The sequence below is a fragment of the Oncorhynchus mykiss genome, chromosome 15 (assembly GCF_013265735.2).
Source record: "Oncorhynchus mykiss isolate Arlee chromosome 15, USDA_OmykA_1.1, whole genome shotgun sequence".
Taxonomy (NCBI): domain Eukaryota; kingdom Metazoa; phylum Chordata; class Actinopteri; order Salmoniformes; family Salmonidae; genus Oncorhynchus; species Oncorhynchus mykiss.
Genome location: NC_048579.1, coordinates 72,428,251 through 72,450,586, shown reverse-complemented (window position 1 = coordinate 72,450,586; position 22,336 = coordinate 72,428,251). Strand labels below are relative to the sequence as shown.

At 47.1% G+C, this 22,336-nt stretch overlaps 1 protein-coding gene across 3 annotated transcripts in view; it reads right to left on the bottom strand.

Annotated features, from left to right (window-relative positions):
- LOC110531894 (coiled-coil domain-containing protein 146) overlaps positions 1-22,336 on the bottom strand; it is a 65,392-nt gene that overhangs the window by 30,855 nt on the left and 12,201 nt on the right. For all 3 annotated transcript variants that reach the window (XM_036945274.1, XM_036945272.1, XM_036945273.1), the window contains exons 3-9: positions 19,437-19,519; positions 16,975-17,184; positions 13,833-13,890; positions 13,042-13,218; positions 11,189-11,262; positions 10,647-10,874; positions 4,837-5,023 (exon numbers count right to left, since the gene is read on the bottom strand). In XM_036945274.1, the coding sequence (XP_036801169.1) occupies positions 4,837-5,023; positions 10,647-10,874; positions 11,189-11,262; positions 13,042-13,218; positions 13,833-13,890; positions 16,975-17,184; positions 19,437-19,519 (1,017 nt within the window). The remainder of the gene's footprint in view (positions 1-4,836; positions 5,024-10,646; positions 10,875-11,188; positions 11,263-13,041; positions 13,219-13,832; positions 13,891-16,974; positions 17,185-19,436; positions 19,520-22,336) is intronic.

Sequence of the window (22,336 nt, the reverse complement as noted above, 5' to 3'; positions counted from 1 at the left end):
CGTGGCTGCTTGTTCGGTCTGCGCGCAGACTAAGTCCGGTAACTCCCCTCCTGCCGGCCGTCTCAGACCGCTTCCCATTCCCTCTCGACCGTGGTCTCACATCGCCTTAGATTTTGTCACCGGACTGCCTTCGTCAGCGGGGAAGACTGTTATTCTTACGGTTGTCGACAGGTTCTCTAAGGCGGCTCATTTTATTCCCCTTGCTAAGCTTCCTTCTGCTAAAGAGACGGCACAAATCATCATCGAGAATGTTTTCAGAATTCATGGCCTTCCGTCAGACGTCGTTTCGGACAGAGGTCCGCAATTCACGTCTCAATTTTGGAGGGAGTTTTGCCGTTTGATTGGGGCTTCCGTCAGTCTCTCTTCCGGCTTTCACCCCCAGTCTAACGGTCAAGCAGAACGGGCCAATCAGACTATTGGTCGCATCTTACGCAGTCTTTCTTTTCGCAACCCTGCGTCTTGGTCAGAACAGCTCCCCTGGGCAGAATACGCCCACAACTCGCTTCCTTCGTCTGCGACCGGGCTATCTCCTTTTCAGAGTAGCCTCGGGTACCAGCCTCCGCTGTTCTCATCTCAGTTCGCCGAGTCCAGCGTCCCCTCCGCTCAGGCTTTTGTCCAACGTTGCGAGCGCACCTGGAAGAGGGTCAGGTCTGCACTTTGCCGTTATAGGGCGCAGACTGTGAGAGCTGCTAATAAGCGTAGAACTAAGAGTCCTAGATATTGTCGCGGTCAGAGAGTTTGGCTCTCCACTCAGAACCTTCCCCTTAAGACCGCTTCTCGCAAGTTGACCCCGCGGTTCATTGGTCCGTTCCGTATTTCTCGGATCATTAATCCTGTCGCAGTGCGACTTCTTCTTCCGCGATATCTTCGTCGCGTCCACCCGGTCTTCCATGTCTCCTGTGTCAAGCCCGTTCTTCGCGCCCCCGCTCGTCTTCCCCGCCCCCCCCATCCTTGTCGAGGGCGCACCCATCTACAGGGTCCGTAGGATTTTGGACATGCGTCCTCGGGGCCGTGGTCATCAGTACCTAGTAGATTGGGAGGGGTACGGTCCTGAGGAGAGGAGTTGGGTTCCCTCTCGGGACGTGCTGGACCGTGCGCTGATCGATGATTTCCTCCGTTGCCGCCAGGTTTCCTCCTCGAGTGCGCCAGGAGGCGCTCGGTGAGTGGGGGGGTACTGTCATGTATTGTCATGTTGTGTCTTGTTTCTGTCCTTTCCCTTCACCCTGTCTCCCTCTGCTGGTCGTTATTAGGTTACCTTTTCTCCCCCTCTTTCCCCCAGCTGTTCCTTGTCTCCTCCTAACTACCTCGTCACCCCTTTTCCCACCTGTTCCCTTTTTCCCTCTGATTAGTCCTCTATATCTCTCTCTGTTTTTGTTCCTGTCTTTGTCGGATTCTTGTTTGTGTTTTTCATGCCTGAACCAGACTATCGTCATGTTTGCTGCAACCTTGTCCTGTCCTGTCGGAATCTGCCGGTCCATCTGAGCCTACCTATGTTTTGTTATTAAAGAAGTTCTGTTTACGTTAATTCGCTTTTGGGTCCTCATTCACGCACCGTAACATATGACCTGTCTCTACAACAACAACCTCTCCTATTATTAATGTCTCTAAACAGATATGACCTGTCTCTGTAACAACAACAACCTCTCCTAGTATTACAGTCTCTAAACAGATATGACCTGTCTCTATAACAACAACAACCTCTCCTAGTATTACAGTCTCTAAACAGATATGACCTGTCTCTATAACAACAACAACCTCTCCTAGTATTACAGTCTCTAAACAGATATGACCTGTCTCTATAACAACAACAACCTCTCCTAGTATTACAGTCTCTAAACAGATATGACCTGTCTCTGTAACAACAACAACCTCTCCTAGTATTACAGTCTCTAAACAGATATGACCTGTCTCTATAACAACAACAACCTCTCCTAGTATTACAGTCTCTAAACAGATATGACCTGTCTCTATAACAACAACAACCTCTCCTAGTATTACAGTCTCTAAACAGATATGACCTGTCTCTATAACAACAACAACCTCTCCTAGTATTACAGTCTCTAAACAGATATGACCTGTCTCTATAACAACCTCTCCTAGTATTAATGTCTCTAAACAGATATGACCTGTCTCTATAACAACAACAAACTCTCCTAGTATTACAGTCTCTAAACAGATATGACCTGTCTCTGTAACAACAACAACCTCTCCTAGTATTACAGTCTCTAAACAGATATGACCTGTCTCTGTAACAACAACAACCTCTCCTAGTATTATAGTCTCTAAACAGATATGACCTGTCTCTATAACAACAACAACCTCTCCTAGTATTACAGTCTCTAAACAGATATGACCTGTCTCTGTAACAACAACAACCTCTCCTAGTATTACAGTCTCTAAACAGATATGACCTGTCTCTGTAACAACAACAACCTCTCCTAGTATTACAGTCTCTAAACAGATATGACCTGTCTCTATAACAACAACAACCTCTCCTAGTATTACAGTCTCTAAACAGATATGACCTGTCTCTATAACAACCTCTCCTAGTATTAATGTCTCTAAACAGATATGACCTGTCTCTATAACAACAAACTCTCCTAGTATTACAGTCTCTAAACAGATATGACCTGTCTCTGTAACAACAACAACCTCTCCTAGTATTACAGTCTCTAAACAGATATGACCTGTCTCTGTAACAACAACAACCTCTCCTAGTATTATAGTCTCTAAACAGATATGACCTGTCTCTATAACAACAACAACCTCTCCTAGTATTACAGTCTCTAAACAGATATGACCTGTCTCTGTAACAACAACAACCTCTCCTAGTATTACAGTCTCTAAACAGATATGACCTGTCTCTGTAACAACAACAACCTCTCCTAGTATTACAGTCTCTAAACAGATATGACCTGTCTCTATAACAACAACAACCTCTCCTAGTATTACAGTCTCTAAACAGATATGACCTGTCTCTGTAACAACAACAACCTCTCCTAGTATTACAGTCTCTAAACAGATATGACCTGTCTCTATAACAACAACAACCTCTCCTAGTATTACAGTCTCTAAACAGATATGACCTGTCTCTATAACAACAACAACCTCTCCTAGTATTACAGTCTCTAAACAGATATGACCTGTCTCTATAACAACAACAACCTCTCCTAGTATTACAGTCTCTAAACAGATATGACCTGTCTCTGTAACAACAACAACCTCTCCTAGTATTACAGTCTCTAAACAGATATGACCTGTCTCTATAACAACAACAACCTCTCCTAGTATTACAGTCTCTAAACAGATATGACCTGTCTCTATAACAACAACAACCTCTCCTAGTATTAATGTCTCTAAACAGATATGACCTGTCTCTGTAACAACAACAACCTCTCCTAGTATTACAGTCTCTAAACAGATATGACCTGTCTCTATAACAACAACAACCTCTCCTAGTATTAAAGTCTCTAAACAGATATGACCTGTCTCTATAACAACAACAACCTCTCCTAGTATTACAGTCTCTAAACAGATATGACCTGTCTCTGTAACAACAACAACCTCTCCTAGTATTACAGTCTCTAAACAGATATGACCTGTCTCTATAACAACAACAACCTCTCCTAGTATTACAGTCTCTAAACAGATATGACCTGTCTCTATAACAACAACCTCTCCTAGTATTACAGTCTCTAAACAGATATGACCTGTCTCTATAACAACAACAACCTATCCTAGTATTAAAGTCTCTAAACAGATATGACCTGTCTCTGTAACAACAACAACCTCTCCTAGTATTACAGTCTCTAAACAGATATGACCTGTCTCTATAACAACAACAACCTCTCCTAGTATTACAGTCTCTAAACATAGATAGCACCTTTTTTTCTAAGAGTACACTGTCTAGAACATAAAAGGGTTCTTCGGCTGTCCCCATAGAAGAACACTTTGAAGAACCCTATTTGGTTCCAGGTAGAACCCTTTTGGGTTACACGTAGAACCCTTTCCACAGAGGGTTCTACTTGGAACCCAAAAGGGTTCTTTCTACCTGGAACTATAAAAGGGTTCTTCTATGGGGACAGCCGAAGAACGCTTTTGGAACCCTTTTTTTCTAAGAGTGTGCACGACTTCTACAGTAGTGCCCTATTGTCAGGAACAGCGTTCCATTTGGGACACAGGCCTCCCCTCCGTTGCATAGTGTTTTATACAACTGTGGCAGACGGCGAAGCTCAATCAGATCAGAAGTCAACTGAGGAAATAAATAATGACAGATTAATAATTGGATTGAGTTCATAAAACCAGGAGAACATTATATTGTGTAAGGTTTCCTTCATTAATAATAGGGGAAGTTCCACATGCGTCACTACACCAACGTCTTTCATGTTTTATGGTGTAAAATCTGCTGATGCTTTTCCAGTTCCTCTCTCTGTCTGTCACTCATGTCCCATGTGGACATTTATGATCCTGTGAGTGACGTGTGTCACTGCCACTTGGATCTCTGGACACATCATCAAGGAAGCACAGAGGCTAATGAGGGGATGACATGCCAACCAATTAAAATCTATACAATAACATATTTTAAAGTGAGAGAGAGAGATACCGTTACATAGTCCATACATATTGAAAGTGGAGGTCGTGCAGGAGCTGTGTGTGAACTGTGAACTCCATTGACTTGTCGTGCAGCAGAGCTGTGGACTAGACCATTGTGGGCCTGTTTGGTGTTAGTGTGTGAACTGTGAACTAACTGTAGACTTGGTCTTGTCATGCAGTAGCTGAGTGTGGACCAGAACACTGTGGGCCTGTTTGGTGTTAGTGCGTGAACTGTGAACTAACTGTAGACTTGGTCTTGTCATGCAGTAGCTGAGTGTAGACCAGCGCATCCTGGGCCTGTTTGAGCTGCAGCTCCACCTTCTTCAGCTCTCTGAGCTGCCGGTCCCTCTCACGCTGATTTCGTGCCAGGTTCTCATGCACGGTCTTCCTTTCCATGATGCAGTGGCCTGTATTGATGTCCAGCATACCTCTAACAAATAGAGATATATATACATTGCTCAAAAATATAAAGGGAACACTAAAATAACACATCCTAGATCTGAATGAATGAAATATTCTTATTAAATACTTTTTTCTTTACATAGTTGAATGTGCTGACAACAAAATCACACAAAAATGATCAATGGAAATCAAATTTATCAACCCATGGAGGTCTGGATTTGGAGTCACACTCAAAATTAAAGTGGAAAACCACACTACAGGCTGATCCAACTTTGATGTAATGTCCTTAAAACAAGTCAAAATGAGGCTCAGTAGTGTGTGTGGCCTCCACGTGCCTGTATGACCTCCCTACAACGCCTGGGCATGCTCCTGATGAGGTGGCGGATGGTCTCCTGAGGGATCTCCTCCCAGACCTGGACTAAAGCATCCGCCAACTCCTGGACAGTCTGTGGTGCAACGTGGCGTTGGTGGATGGAGCGAGACATGATGTCCCAGATGTGCTCAATTGGATTCAGGTCTGGGGAACGGGCGGGCCAGTCCATAGCATCAATGCCTTCCTCTTGCAGGAACTCCTGACACACTCCAGCCACATGAGGTCTAGCATTGTCTTGCATTAGGAGGAACCCAGGGCCAACCGCACCAGCATATGGTCTCACAAGTGGTCTGAGGATCTCATCTCGGTACCTAATGGCAGTCAGGCTACCTCTGGCGAGCACATGGAGGGCTGTGCGCCCCCCCCAACGATGTTGCAGGCAGCAGAACGTTCTCCACGGCGTCTCCAGACTCTGTCACGTCTGTCATGTTCTCAGTGTGAACCTGCTTTCATCTGTGAAGAGCACAGGGCGCCAGTGGCAAATTTGCCAATCTTGGTGTTCTCTGGCAAATGCCAAACGTCCTGCACGGTGTTGGGCTGTAAGCACAACCCCCACCTGTGGACGTCGGGCCCTCATACCACCCTCATGGAGTCTGTTTCTGACCATTTGAGCAGACATGCATATTTGTGGCCTGCTGGAGGTCATTTTGCAGGGCTCTGGCAGTGCTCCTCCTGCTCCTCCTTGCACAAAGGCGGAGGTAGCGGTCCTGCTGCTGGGTTGTTGCCCTCCTATGGCCTCCTCCACGTCTCCTGATGTACTGGCCTGTCTCCTGGTAGCGCCTCCATGCTCTGGACACTACGCTGACAGACACAGCAAACCTTCTTGCCACAGCTCGCATTGATGTGCCATCCTGGATGACCTGCACTACTTGAGCCACTTGTGTGGGTTGTAGACTCCGTCTCATGCTACCACTAGAGTGAAAGCACCGCCAGCATTCAAAAGTGACCAAAACACCAGCCAGGAAGCATAGGAACTGAGAAGTGGTCTGTGGTTATCACCTGCAGAACCACTCCTTTATTGGGGGTGTCTTGCTAATTGCCTATAATTTCCACCTGTTGTTTATTCCATTTGCACAACAGCATGTGAAATGTATTATCAATCAGTGTTGCTTCCTAAGTGGACAGTTTGATTTCACAGAAGTGTGATTGACTTGGAGTTACATTGTGTTGTTTAAGTGTTCCATGTATTTTCTTGAGCAGTGTATATATAAAATATACATCTAAAATATACATCTATATATATATATATAGAGAGAGAGAGAGAGATACAGAGAGAGACACAGAGAGAGAGACATACATACAGAGAGAGAGAGACATACAGAGAGAGAGAGAGAAAGAAAGAGAGAGAGAGAGAGAGAGAAAGAGAGAGAGACATACAGAGAGAGAGAGAAAGAGAGAGAGAGACATACAGAGAGAGAGAGAGAGAGAGAGAGAGAGAGAGAGAGAGAGAGACATACAGAGAGAGAGAGAGAGAGAGAGAGAGAGATACAGAGAGAGAGAGAGATACAGAGAGAGAGAGAGAGAAAGAGAAATATATAGAGAGAGAAAGAGAGAGAGGGATACTGAGAGAGAGAGATACAGAGAGAGGGATATAGAGAGAGCAAGAGAGAGAGAGAGAAAGAGAAATATAGAGAGAGGGAGAAAGAGAGAGAGAGACAGATAGAGACAGAGAGAGAGAGACAGAGAGAGAGAGAGAGAGAGAGAGAGAACTCATAGGAAAACCCCATTATCATTGTTCCCCACAGCACTGTCCCCTTATATCTGCCAAAACCTACATAGAACCAGTAAGATAGAGAAGCTGCATATGGTTCCCATCTCAGTCTAGTTACAGTGGAATGGGTTTTTGTGCCGTCCTTGTGCTACGGCCAGAGGGGAGAAACAGTAAAGGCCCTGCAGGACAGGTCCCAGTGGGGGGCTCTGAGAGACAGCATCTGGACTAATGGGGACAATACAACCTAATGCATCCAATGATTGAAAACCATGTCAAAATGAATGTGGGATAATTAGAAAATGTTCTGACTCTTACTGGACACATCAAGCTCTGTCTGTTCTGTGCATGTGGCTCCAACATTTAGTTTTTTTATGCATTGTTGTTCATTCTGTTGGGAACTCTTGAAAACAAGATGGTGGGAACATCACTATCCAGGGATTTACCTCACGCAATAAAATATGTTCAGGAGAAGGCAGTGATACAATAAACAATGTATCAACAGTGTTATGTACAGTTGAAGTCGGAAGTTTACATACACTTAGGTTGGAGTCATTAATTTTCAACCACTCCACTGTCACGCCCTGATCTGTTTCACCTGTCCTTGTGATTGTCTCCACCCCCTCCAGGTGTCGCTTATTTTCCCCAGTGTATTTATCCCTGTGTTTCCTGTCTCTCTGTGCCAGTGTATTTATCCCTGTGTTTCCTGTCTCTCTGAGCCAGTGTATTTATCCCTGTGTTTCCTGTCTCTTTGTGCCAGTGTATTTATCCCTGTTTCCTGTCTCTCTGTGCCAGTGTATTTATCCCTGTGTTTCCTGTCTCTCTGTGCCAGTGTATTTATCCCTGTTTCCTGTCTCTCTGTGCCAGTGTATTTATCCCTGTGTTTCCTGTCTCTCTGTGCCAGTGTATTTATCCCTGTTTCCTGTTTCTCTGTGCCAGTGTATTTATCCCTGTGTTTCCTGTCTCTCTGTGCCAGTGTATTTATCCCTGTGTTTCCTGTCTCTCTGTGCCAGTGTATTTATCCCTGTGTTTCCTGTCTCTCTGTGCCAGTGTATTTATCCCTGTGTTTCCTGTCTCTCTGTGCCAGTGTATTTATCCCTGTGTTTCCTGTCTCTCTGTGCCAGTGTATTTATCCCTGTGTTTCCTGTCTCTCTGTGCCAGGGTATTTATCCCTCTGTTACCTGTCTCTCTGTGCCAGTGTATTTATCCCTGTTTCCTGTCTCTCTGTGCCAGGGTATTTATCCCTCTGTTACCTGTCTCTCTGTGCCAGTGTATTTATCCCTGTTTCCTGTCTCTCTGTGCCAGTGTATTTATCCCTGTGTTTCCTGTCTCTCTGTGCCAGTGTATTTATCCCTGTGTTTCCTGTCTCTCTGTGCCAGTGTATTTATCCCTGTGTTTCCTGTCTCTCTGTGCCAGTGTATTTATCCCTGTGTTTCCTGTCTCTCTGTGCCAGGGTATTTATCCCTCTGTTACCTGTCTCTCTGTGCCAGTTCGTCTTGTATGTTTCCAAGTCAACCAGCGTTTTTCCGGTTCTCCTGCTTTTTGCATTCTCCTTTTTCTAGTCCTCCTGGTTTTGGCCCTTGCCTGTTCTGGACTCTGTACCCGCCTGCCTGACCATTCTGCCTGCCCTGACCATTCTACCTGCCCTGACCTCGAGCCTGCCTGGACTCTGTACGCGCCTGCCTGACCATTGTGCCTGCCCAGACCTCGAGCCTGCCTGGACTCTGTACCCGCCTGTCTGACCATTGTGCCTGCCCTGACCTCGAGCCTGTCTGGACTCTGTACCCGCCTGCCTGACCATTGTGCCTGCCCTGACCTCGAGCCTGTCTGGACTCTGTACCCGCCTGCCTGACCTCGAGCCTGTCTGGACTCTGTACCCGCCTGCCTGACCATTGTGCCTGCCCTGACCTCGAGCCTGTCTTGACTCTGATCTGGTTTTGACCTTTTGCCTGTCCTCGACCATTCTCTTGCCTTCCCCTTTGGATTAATTAAACATTGTAAGACTCCAACCATCTGCCCTCTGTGTCTGCATTTGGGTCTCGCCTTGGTGACTTGATATCCACAAATTTCTTGTTAACAAACTATAGTTTTGGCAAGTTGGTTAGGACATCTACTTTGTGCATGACACAAGTAATTTTTCCAACAATTGTTTACAGACTGATTATTTCACTTCTAATTCACTGTATCACAACTCTAGTGGGTCAGAAGATTACATACACTAAGTTGACTGCCTTTGAACAGTTTGGAAAATTCCAGAAAATTATGTCATGGCTTTCGACGCTTCTGATAGGCTAATTAACATAATTTGAGTCAATTGAAGGTGTACCTGTGGATGTATTTCCACAAGTCTGGTTCATCCTTGGGAGCAATTTCCAAACGCCTGAAGGTACCATGTTCATCTGTACAAACAATAGTACGCAAGTATAAACACCATGGGACCACGCAACCATCATACCACTCAGGAAGGAGAGGCGTTCTGTCTCCTAGAGATGAACGTACTTTGGTGAGAAAAGTGCAAATCAATCCCAGAACAACAGCAAAGGAACTTGTGAAGATGCTGGAGGAAACAGGTACAAAAGTATCTATATCCACAGTTAAACAAGTCCTATATCGACATAACCTGAAAGGCTGCTCAGCAAGGAAGAAGCCACTGCTCCAAAACCGCCATAAAAAAGCCAGACGACGGTTTGCAACTGCACATGGGGACGAAGATCGTACATTTTGGAGAAATGTCCTCTGATCTGATGGAACAAAAATAGAACTGTTTGGCCATAATGACCATCGTTATGTTTGGAGGAAAAAGGGGGAGGCTTGCAAGCTGAAGAACACCATTCCAACCGTGAAGCACGGGGGTGGCAGCATCATGTTGTGGGGGTGCTTTGCTGCAGGAGGGACTGGTGCACTTCACAAAAGAGATGGCTTCATGAGGGAGGAAAATGATGTGGATATATTGAAGCAACATCTCAAGACATCAGTCAGGAAGTTAAAGCTTGGTCCAAATGGACAATGACCCCAAGCACACTTCCAAAGTTGTGGCAAAATGGCTTAAGGACAACAAAGTCAAGGTATTGGAGTGGCCATCACAAAGCCCTGACCTCAATCCTATAGAAAATGTGTGGGCAGAACTGAAAAAGCGTGTGCGAGCAAGGAGGCCTACAAACCTGACTCAGTTACACAAGCTCTGTCAGGAGGAATGGGCCAAAATTCACCCAACTTATTGTGGGAAGCTTGTGGAAGGCTACCCCAAACGTTTGACCCAAGTTATACAATTTAAAGGCAATGCAAGCAAATACTAATTGAGTGTATGTAAACTTCTGACCCACTGGGAATGTGATGAAAGAAATAAAAGCTGAAATAAATAATAATAATAATTATTCTATTATTCTGACATTTCACATTCTTAAAATAAAGTGGTGATCCTAACTGACCTAAGTCAGGGAATTTTTACTGTGATTAAATGTCAGGAACTGACTAAGGTGCATGTAAACTTCCGACTTCAATTGTATGTACTATCGCTGCATACAGATGCTGCTCTAGATACATGGACATTGTCTGCCGCCAGTCCTGTACCTCTGTCCCATCATAATGACCTCCTTCTCCTTGGTCATCTCCTGCTCTTTCTGCAGCATGCTGTGTTCCCTCTCGGCAGCCTCCAGGTGTGCCCTGCGCCCCTCCACCTGCCTCCTCACCTCCCTCTTCTCCTCCTCCAGGGAGCGACAGCGGGCCTCTGTCATCTTCTGCAGAGCCGCCACCTCAGACAGCTGCTCGTCTAGGGCCGCCTTACTTTTCTCAACCTCCCTGGCCACCACAGAGGAAGACAAACATGACACCAGGCTGGTAGACTGTAGGCTTAACCCAGCGAGCAAAACAGCCTGCAAAGATGTCATTCCAGACAGTTTTGACAGAGACATTGGTCTGTAGGGTTAGCCATTTACTCTTGGTAGGTGCCCCAAAAAACCTTGGACTGGTTCAAGATTTATGTTGGGAGTCTCCCTTCCATGACTCATGAACATGGCCTTACTTCCTGCTTTAGTAGCTACAGAGTTAGTTATGAAGGTTATGTATAGCACATCACCAATACATGAATTCATAGCCAGCCACATCTTACGTACATCTTTTTCCTGTTGATCCTCTCAATCTCCTTCCCCAACTGGCCAGGAACAGACAGAAGCTGGGCCAACTCAGCCTGGTGACACAAGACAACACACCGTAGAGAAGGACATTATAGGAAGACTTATGACCTCTTCTACTTCAATGGTAGATAATGCCCTTCTCTATGTTGTTTTAAACACAAGACTGACCCTCTACCACTCTCTAACACCTCTCTACCACCCTCTGCCCTCCCTCTGCCCTCCCTCTGCCACTCCCTCTGCCTTCCCTCTGCCTTCCCTCTGCCCTCCCTCTGCCCTCCCTCTACCCTCCCTCTGCCACTCCCTCTGCCCTCCCTCTGCCCTCCCTCTACCCTCCCTCTGCCCTCCCTCTACCCTCCCTCTGCCCTCCCTCTGCCCTCCCTCTAGCACCCTCTGCCCTCCCTCTGTCCTCCCTCTGACACTCCCCCTGTCCTCCCTCTGCCCTCCCTCTGTCCTCCCTCTGCCCTCCCTCTGCCTCTCCCTCTGCCCTCCCTCTGCCCTCCCTCTGCCACTCCCTCTGCCCTCCCTTTGCCACCCTCTGCCCTCCCTCTGCCCTCCCTCTGCCCTCCCTCTACCACCCTCTGCCCTCCCTCTACCACCCTCTACCCACCCTCTGCCCTCCCTCTGCCCTCCCTCTACCACCCTCTACCCTCCCTCTGCCACCCTCTACCCTCCCTCTACCACCCTCGACCACCCTCTACCCTCCCTCTACCACCCTCTACCACCCTCTACCCGCCCTCTACCACCCTCTACCACCCTCTACCTCCCTCTGCCCTCCCTCTGCCCTCCCTCTGCCACCCTCTACCACCCTCTACCCTCCCTCTACCACCCTCTGCCTCCCTCTGCCCTCCCTCTGTCCTCCCTCTGCCCTCCCTCTGTCCTCCCTCTGACACTCCCCCTGTCCTCCCTCTGCCCTCCCTCTACCACCCTCTGCCCTCCCTCTACCACCCTCTGCCTCCCTCTGCCACTCCCTCTGCCCTCCCTCTGCCCTCCCTCTGCCACTCCATCTGCCCTCCCTCTGCCATCCTCTGCCCTCCCTCTGCCCACCCTCTGCCCTCCGTCTGCCCTCCCTCTACCACCCTCTGCCCTCCCTCTACCACCCTCTACCCACCCTCTGCCCTCCCTCTGCCACCCTCTACCCTCCCTCTACCCTCCCTCTGCCACCCTCTACCCTCCCTCTACCACCCTCTACCACCCTCTACCCTCCCTCTACCACCCTCTACCACCCTCTACCCGCCCTCTACCACCCTCTACCACCCTCTACCACCCTCTGCCCTCCCTCTGCCCTCCCTCTACCACCCTCTGCCCTCCCTCTGCCACCCTCTACCCTCCCTCTACCACCCTCTGCCTTCCTCTGCCCTCCCTCTGTCCTCCCTCTGCCCTCCCTCTGTCCTCCCTCTGACACTCCCCCTGTCTTCCCTCTGCCCTCCCTCTACCACCCTCTGCCCTCCCTCTACCACCCTCTGCCTCCCTCTGCCACTCCCTCTGCCCTCCCTCTGCCACTCCCTCTGCCCTCCCTCTGCCCACCCTCTACCATCCTCTGCCCTCCCTCTGCCCACCCTCTGCCCTCCCTCTACCACCCTCTGCCCTCCCTCTACCACCCTCTACCCACCCTCTGCCCTCCCTCTGCCACCCTCTACCCTCCCTCTACCACCCTCTACCCTCCCTCTGCCACCCTCTACCCTCCCTCTACTACCCTCTACCCTCCCTCTACCACCCTCTACCACCCTCTACCCGCCCTCTACCACCCTCTACCACCCTCTACCACCCTCTGCCCTCCCTCTGCCCTCCCTCTACCACCCTCTGCCCTCCCTCTGCCCGCTCCAACCTGTCACCTGGTTGTTTACTATGCTGTCCTTCTTGTGGTCCAGTTCTCTCTGCTCCCTGGTCATCAGTTTGTGTCTGGCCTCCATGTCCTCCAGCAGGCTGTGTATCTCCTGTCTCCTCTGAGACACCTCCTTCCTCAGCTCCTCACTGCTGTCCTTCAGGGTCTTCGCACGCTTCTCCAGCTCCTGAGGACACACCAGAAGCAATGGCTTGTGGTACATACAAAATACATCAACATTGACACAAATACACATTCATGCAAGTGCAAATCATGGACACACACACACAGTACTGTGCCAGCTACTTGAAGGGGATATCAAAGGTAATAGCTGGGTCGTGACTTTCCTGGGAGTCTGATTATATACATCCATGTGATTATAGTGTAGCTGTACTGGGTGTTAAAAAGTAACTACTATTTAACTGTAACCAAACCAACTGTAATAACAAGTTCATTAAAGGAGTAATGTAAAATATCATTAGATCAATGATCGGGCCTCTCTTAGTGGTAGACACAGAACCATGTATGGTACCACAACCCAGTGACAACGAGGAGACTGAACCGTCAAGAAGCCAGCCTCATCAATCAAGCATTTGGACAAGGATGCCTCGAGGCGAAGACACCGTCTGTTTCTCTGTCCTCTCACTGTGTGTGTCATTTCTCTGCTTCTAAATGAGGGATTTACTGCTGTAGGTGACACGAAGGAATGTCATGCTGTGGTGCCAGGTGTATGATGGGACAGATCACGTGAATGACTATCAACGGGAGATGAATCTGTGACTGTTGCACTGAGATACTTACAACTGGTTTGGGTTGAGACTCATACTCTTTCTCCAGGCAAAGCTTCTCTTCTGTGAGACTGTAAACAGACATGGCATCATTTACAGCACGTGTCAGACTCCTTCCACGGCGGGCCGAGTGTCTGCAGGCTTTCACTCTTCACTTGTACTTGACTGATGAATTCAGGTCACTAATTAGTAAGGAACTCCCCTTACCTGGTTGTCTAGGTCTTAATTAAAAAGAAAAACCTAAAACCCACAGACACTAGGACCTCCATGGAACGATGTCGACACCCCTGATTTAGAGGAAGGAACAAGAGGAAGGAACTTGAACATACATTCTCAGAAATACAGAGAAGATGAAAAAGTGACCAACGTTGACGCCAAGCTTAGGAAACAAGTGGCTGTGCAATAGGCTCAAGTAACCTTGCCTCAGCCTTAGCTCAACCCCCTAACACAGTGGTGGAGGACAGACGACCAGGGTTCTACTGTAACTCAGTTGATAAAAACAGGCAGGGAAATATAGCCATGTAGCCATACTGAAAATATGTATTGCTTTCAGAAAAGTGTTGGTCAAATTCTGAGAGTTTCTTGGCAACATCTGAGTGAAACAGTGGTTGCTACTATGTGGAAGGTTCAACTGAGGTCAACTGTTAACAGGGTTCAGGTATGTAAGTCCAGTGGTAGATATTACATTCCTGACACTTATAAAATATCCTCAGTGAGAAATTGCTGGGTGGATAGACAGCCCTCCAGGCTACTTTCACAGCACTTGTGTTGCTTCCTGGTCATCTGTAAATAATGCATTTGAAGCTAAAATGACTGACAGTTGAATTCCTGTTTATCTGTCTGGCTTGGGATCAAGGGCTTAACATTGCACATCTGAAGACATATCTTCCCAGTGAGCATCTGTCTGTCGTATGGAGGGTAGTTCACCAGGGGAAGAGAGGAGGCTGCCAAACGGACTGTCAGAGCTATACGCATCCACAAGATAATATACAACAAGAGACAGCCGAGTTCATTACAACATCTAGTCAGAATGCAATGTAGGCAATGGTTTTCATTTAGCCTCATATTTCAATTACTGCTGTAGGCCTTCTCATCTTAACAATAGGAACAACATTTACCCACAGATAGGAAGGTCTTATCTTCAGGAACAACATTTACCCACAGATAGGAAGGTCATATCTTCAGGAACAACATTTACCCACAGATAGGAAGGTCTTATCTTCAGGAACAACATTTACCCACAGATAGGAAGGTCATATCTTCAGGAACAACATTTACCCACAGATAGGAAGGTCATATCTTCAGGAACAACATTTACCCACAGATAGGAAGGTCTTATCTTCAGGAACAACATTTACCCACAGATAGGAAGGTCATATCTTCAGGAACAACATTTACCCACAGATAGGAAGGTCATTTCTTCAGGAACAACATTTACCCACAGATAGGAAGGTCATATCTTCAGGAACAACATTTACCCACAGATACGAAGGTCATATCTTCAGGAACAACATTTACCCACAGATAGGAAGGTCATATCTTCAGGAACAACATTTACCCACAGATAGGAAGGTCATTTCTTCAGGAACAATGTGAATATCATTTACCCACAGATAGGAAGGTCATATCTTCAGGAACAATGTGAATATCATTTACCCACAGATAGGAAGGTCATATCTTCAGGAACAACATTTACCCACAGATACGAAGGTCATATCTTCAGGAACAACATTTACCCACAGATAGGAAGGTCATATCTTCAGGAACAACATTTACCCACAGATAGGAAGGTCATTTCTTCAGGAACAATGTGAATATCATTTACCCACAGATAGGAAGGTCATTTCTTCAGGAACAATGTGAATATCATTTACCCACAGATACGAAGGTCATATCTTCAGGAACAATGTGAATATAATTTACCCACAGATATGAAGGTCATATCTTCAGGAACAATGTGAATATCATTTACCCACAGATAGGAAGGTCATATCTTCAGGAACAATGTGTTCTAGGCCCCGTCCCTGGTGAATCATAGTGTACGTCTCAAATGGTACCCTAATCTCTATGTAGTGCACTACTTTTGACCAGAGCCCTATGGTCCCTGGTCTAATGTAGTGCATTATATAGAGAATAGGGTGCCATTTGGGACAGCCAGGGCCGTATTCTAGTCCTTGCTGATTAAATGACTGATGAAGAGACCTTTCCTTTCATGTCCTCTTTCTTAGTTTTTTACACAAGCTTGTTTCATCAGTTGCTAAGCAATGTTCCAATGGCCTCTCCGTGGCCTTTCTAACTGTGTGTGTTGTGCAGAGAGAGGACAGCGGCGTTCTTTTCCGTGCTGTGTTTCGGAGGCGTGCTTGACCTTTCGGACACAAGGACAGGAGTGTTGTTGAGAACAAGTGGAGGAGACTAGTGACACAGCTGGCTACAGCCAGAGGCACACCTAATAATAATGAATCATTGGGTTATATTTGTCCTGTTTCATTATACGCGTGTGTGAAATGGAAATGTGTTTATTGCATATCCCCCTGAGACACCCTCAGAGACTGGGGTCACAGCCAGGGTCAGCCATTATCAACAGCAACCTTGGAGCAATTAGGGTTAAGTGCCTTGTCAAGGGCACAATGGAAGATTTTTCACTTTGTCGCTAAGGGATTCGAACTAGTGACCTTTCAGTTACTGGCCCAACGCTCTTACCCCTGGGCTACATGCCGCACATACCACTTCCAGGACTAACTGGACTAAAGTGGCTCAAGAGCTGGGCATAGCCTTAACCTCAGACAGAGACAGACACAGACAGACAGACACACAGACAGACACAAAGACAGGTAGACACACAGACAGACAGACACACAGAGAGACAGACACACAGAGAGATAGACACACAGAGAGACAGACACACAGACAGACAGACACACAGACAGACAGACACACAGACAGATAGACACACAGAGAGACAGACACACAGACAGACAGACACACAGACAGATAGACACACAGAGAGACAGACACACAGACAGACAGACACACAGACAGATAGACACACAGACACACACAGACAGACAGATAGACACACACACACACACACACAGACAGACAAACAATCTCTCTCTCTCTCTACGCTAGGCTCTAGTCAGTGTGTGTGTCCTCACCACTCTAGCTGGTAGTTCATCTGGTAGTCCCTCTCCTCTGCCTGTCGCAGGTCATTGTGGAACTTGAGGAGCTGCTGTCTCATACGGCTGACCTCTGTGTCCGGCCCCTCAGGGAACTGCTCAGCCGTCTCCAGATCTCTCTGCTGGCGCTCCAGCTCTGCTCTGAACCGCTTGGCCTCCTGCAGCAGCCGGATCTCTGACTGCTGAGAGCTGGGGTGGGGAGATGGGAGTCACAGACAGACACAGACAGATCTCTGACTGCTGAGCGCTGGGGTGGGGAGATGGGAGTCACAGACAGATCTCTGACTGCTGAGAGCTGGGGTGGGGAGATGGGAGTCACAGACAGACACAGACAGATCTCTGACTGCAGAGAGCTGGGGTGGGGAGATGGGAGTCACAGACAGACACAGACAGATCTCTGACTGCTGAGAGCTGGGGTGTGGAGATGGGAGTCACAGACAGACACAGACAGATATCTGACTGCTGAGAGCTGGGGTGTGGAGATGGGAGTCACAGACAGACACAGACAGATATCTGACTGCTGAGAGCTGGGGTGTGGAGATGGGAGTCACAGACAGACACAGACAGATCTCTGACTGCTGAGAGCTGGGGTGGGGAGATGGGAGTCACAGACAGACACAGACAGATCTCTGACTGCTGAGAGCTGGGGTGGGGAGATGGGAGTCACAGACAGATCTCTGACTGCTGAGAGCTGGGGTGGGGAGATGGGAGTCACAGACAGATCTCTGACTGCTGAGAGCTGGGGTGGGGAGATGGGAGTCACAGACAGACACAGACAGATCTCTGACTGCTGAGAGCTGGGGTGGGGAGATGGGAGTCACAGACAGATCTCTGACTGCTGAGAGCTGGGGTGGGGAGATGGGAGTCACAGACAGATCTCTGACTGCTGAGAGCTGGGGTGGGGAGATGGGAGTCACAGACAGACACAGACAGGTCTCTGACTGCTGAGAGCTGGGGTGTGGAGATGGGAGTCACAGACAGACACAGGTACTTATGGGTCATATGACAGGGCAGAGATGTGGTCAGCTGGCTCAGCTCATCACCCTCAGGTAGGAGGGGAATCACACAGGTCCTAGTGGCACACAGACACAGATGCTGGTAGGGACCAGACTTTCACCTCAACTAGGCGTCCAAGGGTAGTTATGCACTGAGTCTACAAAACAATAAGAACACCTTCCCAATATTGAGTTTCACCCCCTTTTGCCCTCAGAACAGCCTCAATGTGTCGGGGCATGGACTCTACAAGGTGTCTAAAGAGTTCCACAGGGAGGCTGGCCCATGTGGACTCCAATGCTTCCCACAGTTGTGTCAAATTGGTTGGATGTCCTTTGGGTGCTGGACCATTCTTGATACACACGGGAAACTGTTGAGCTTGAAAAACCCAGCAGCGTTGCAGTTCTCAATACAAACCGGTCCTCCTGGTACCTACTACTAGACCCTGTTCAGAGGCACTTTTTGTGTCTTACCCATTCACCCTCTGAATGGCACACAGACACAATCCATGTCTCAACTGTCTCAAGGCTTAACACTCCTTATTTAAACTGTCTCCTCCCCTCCATCTACACTGATTGAAGTGGATCAATGAGGTATCATATCTTTCACCTGGATTCACCTGTTCAGTCTGTCATGGAAACAATATCATGTTCATAATGTTTTGTATATTCAGTGTATACAGGTACTGATGGGTCATGTTAAACAGGTACTGATGGGTCATGTTAAACAGGTACTGATGGGTCATGTTAAACAGGTACTGATGGGTCATTTTAAACAGGTACTGATGGGTCATGTTAAACAGGTACTGATGGGTCATTTTAAACAGGTACTGATGGGTCATGTTAAACAGGTACTGATGGGTCATGTTAAACAGGTACTGATGGGTCATGTTAAACAGGTACTGATGGGTTATGTTAAACAGGTACTGATGGGTCATGTTAAACAGGTACTGATGGGTCATTTTAAACAGGTACTGATGGGTCATGTTAAACAGGTACTGATGGGTTATGTTAAACAGGTACTGATGGGTCATTTTAAACAGGTACTGATGGGTCATTTTAAACAGGTACTGATGGGTCATGTTAAACAGGTACTGATGGGTCATGTTAAACAGGTACTGATGGGTCATGTTAAACAGGTACTGATGGGTTATGTTAAACAGGTACTGATGGGTCATGTTAAACAGGTACTGATGGGTCATTTTAAACAGGTACTGATGGGTCATGTTAAACAGGTACTGATGGGTTATGTTAAACAGGTACTGATGGGTCATTTTAAACAGGTACTGATGGGTCATTTTAAACAGGTACTGATGGGTCATGTTAAACAGGTACTGATGGGTCAATAATATGGCACAGGTCCAGTCCAATCCTCATACAGAGTGGCTTGTGTTATCCATGTAAACATGTAAGGAGCGTCTATGGACAGGGAGAGATGAGATCACTTACCTTTTCAAGGTGTCATGGAGCAGGCTGAAACTGGCTTTGAGCTTCGCTGCTTTGGTCCCGCTGATCTTCCCAGTAGAGAACAGCTACGAGAGAACAAAATCCTTCTTTCAATAATCATCTGCCTAAAGCCGTGGACCAGAATCAGCATCTGGGAAGCCATCCATGTTTCTCCATCTGACCACAGAGCGATTAGCTCTCCTTGCACATGTCAAATAAAAACTCAACCACACAGATTAGATGGTTCCAGTGGCTGTAAACAAGTCTGTTGTTTACACCCCCCCCCCCCCCCCCCCCCCACCTCTCTCTAGTGTTTATCACCGTGCCAACGCTACAGAACATCTGTGTTTGCTTCAACTACAAAGGAACAAAAACAGAACTCCACATCCCTAAACGCAATTCAGTTGCTATTCAGCGAGAAAACTCTTTATCCAGCTGATCTTCACAGAGCCAGGCTGATCTTCACAGAGCCAGGCTGATCTTCACAGAGCCAGGCTGACCTTCACAGAGCCAGGCTGATCTTCACAGAGCCAGGCTGATCTTCACAGAGCCAGGCTGATCTTCACAGAGCCAGGCTGACCTTCACAGAGCCAGGCTGATCTTCACAGAGCCAGGCTGATCTTCACAGAGCCAGGCTGATCTTCACAGAGCCAGGCTTATTTTCACAGAGCCAGGCTGATCTTCACAGAGCCAGGCTTATTTTCACAGAGCCAGGCTGATTTTCACAGAGCCAGGCTGATCTTCACAGAGCCAGGCTGATCTTCACAGAGCCAGGCTGTGATGGTTGGAATGATGAAAGACACATCAAACAGCCAACACGTGTGTGCATCACTGATGTTTTAGGTGATTGTCTTAGATCAGAGTGAACTAGCACACTGTGAAACGTTATAATGACTTCCTCTCACCGGAGAGCTACAGCTGGCAGAAAACAACTGATACCTTTGGATTCATCTCATTAGAGTTCATCAGTGTGCTGCAGGTTTACTGGAAAACCCCATGTCATAAAAGGAACATGGAGAATAACGAAGGTATAGAATAATGTATTATTGACCTGGGGCTGGTTGCACACAGTCATACAGGTGTAGAGACACACATAGGACTACAGGTGTAGAGACACACATAGGACTACAGGTGTAGAGACACACATAGGACTACAGGTGTAGAGACACACATAGGACTACAGGTATAGATAGGTTGGTACTGTAACTCTGACAGTTCTGTCTGTTAGAGAGGAGATCCAGGCCTGGATGGTACTGTAACCCTGACAGTTCTGTCTGTTAGAGAGGAGATCCAGGCCTGGATGGGACTGTAACTCTGACAGTTCTGTCTGTTAGAGAGGAGGTCCAGGCCTGGATGGTACTGTAACTCTGACAGTTCTGTCTGTTAGAGAGGAGATCCAGGCCTGGATGGTACTGTAACCCTGACAGTTCTGTCTGTTAGAGAGGAGATCCAGGCCTGGATGGGACTGTAACTCTGACAGTTCTGTCTGTTAGAGAGGAGGTCCAGGCCTGGATGGTACTGTAACTCTGACAGTTCTGTCTGTTAGAGAGGAGATCCAGGCCTGGATGGTACTGTAACCCTGACAGTTCTGTCTGTTAGAGAGGAGATCCAGGCCTGGATGGTACTGTAACTCTGACAGTTCTGTCTGTTAGAGAGGAGATCCAGGCCTGGATGGTACTGTAACCCTGACAGTTCTGTCTGTTAGAGAGGAGATCCAGGCCTGGATGGTACTGTAACTCTGACAGTTCTGTCTGTTAGAGAGGAGATCCAGACCTGGATGGTACTGTAACTCTGACAGTTCTGTCTGTTAGAGAGGAGATCCAGGCCTGGATGGTACTGTAACTCTGACAGTTCTGTCTGTTAGAGAGGAGATCCAGGCCTGGATGGTACTGTAACTCTGACAGTTCTGTCTGTTAGAGAGGAGATCCAGGCCTGGATGGTACTGTAACTCTGACAGTTCTGTCTGTTAGAGAGGAGATCCAGGCCTGGATGGTACTGTAACTCTGACAGTTCTGTCTGTTAGAGAGGAGATCCAGGCCTGGATGGTACTGTAACTCTGACAGTTCTGTCTGTTAGAGAGGAGATCCAGGCCTGGATGGTACTGTAACTCTGACAGTTCTGTCTGTTAGAGAGGAGATCCAGACCTGGATGGTACTGTAACTCTGACAGTTCTGTCTGTTAGAGAGGAGATCCAGGCCTGGATGGTACTGTAACTCTGCCCGTTCTGCTCAACCAACATGGAATAGGTTCTACACCTGCATTGCTTGCTGTTTGGGGTTTTAGGCTGGGTTTCTCTGTACAGCACTTTGAGATATTAGCTGATGTAAGAAGGGCTATATAAATACATTTGATTTGATTTGATTTGAATAGGTCAATTATAAGCTCTATGGTTTCCCCTTCCTCAGTAAAAAATAAAGACAGTTTCTCGTTCAGTGGCTGGGAGCCACTTAAAGGAATGGATAGTCAAAAAGTTTCAATTCTCAACAACAACAAAAACAGTTACCATATCAGTTATATAGAGTTCCAGACAGTTACAATATTCATAAGGATGAGTCATGGACAGTAAACTGTTCCATAGATATGGAAGGAATAACAATAACAGTTACCATATCAGTTATATAGAGTTCCAGACAGTTACAATATTCATAAGGATGAGTCATGGACAGTAAACTATTCCATAGATATGGAAGGAATAACAATAACAGTTACCATATCAGTTATATAGAGTTCCAGACAGTTACAATATTCATAAGGATGAGTCATGGACAGTAAACTGTTCCATAGATATGGAAGGAATAACAATAACAGTTACCATATCAGTTATATAGAGTTCCAGACAGTTACAATATTCATAAGGATGAGTCATGGACAGTAAACTGTTCCATAGATATGGAAGGAATAAC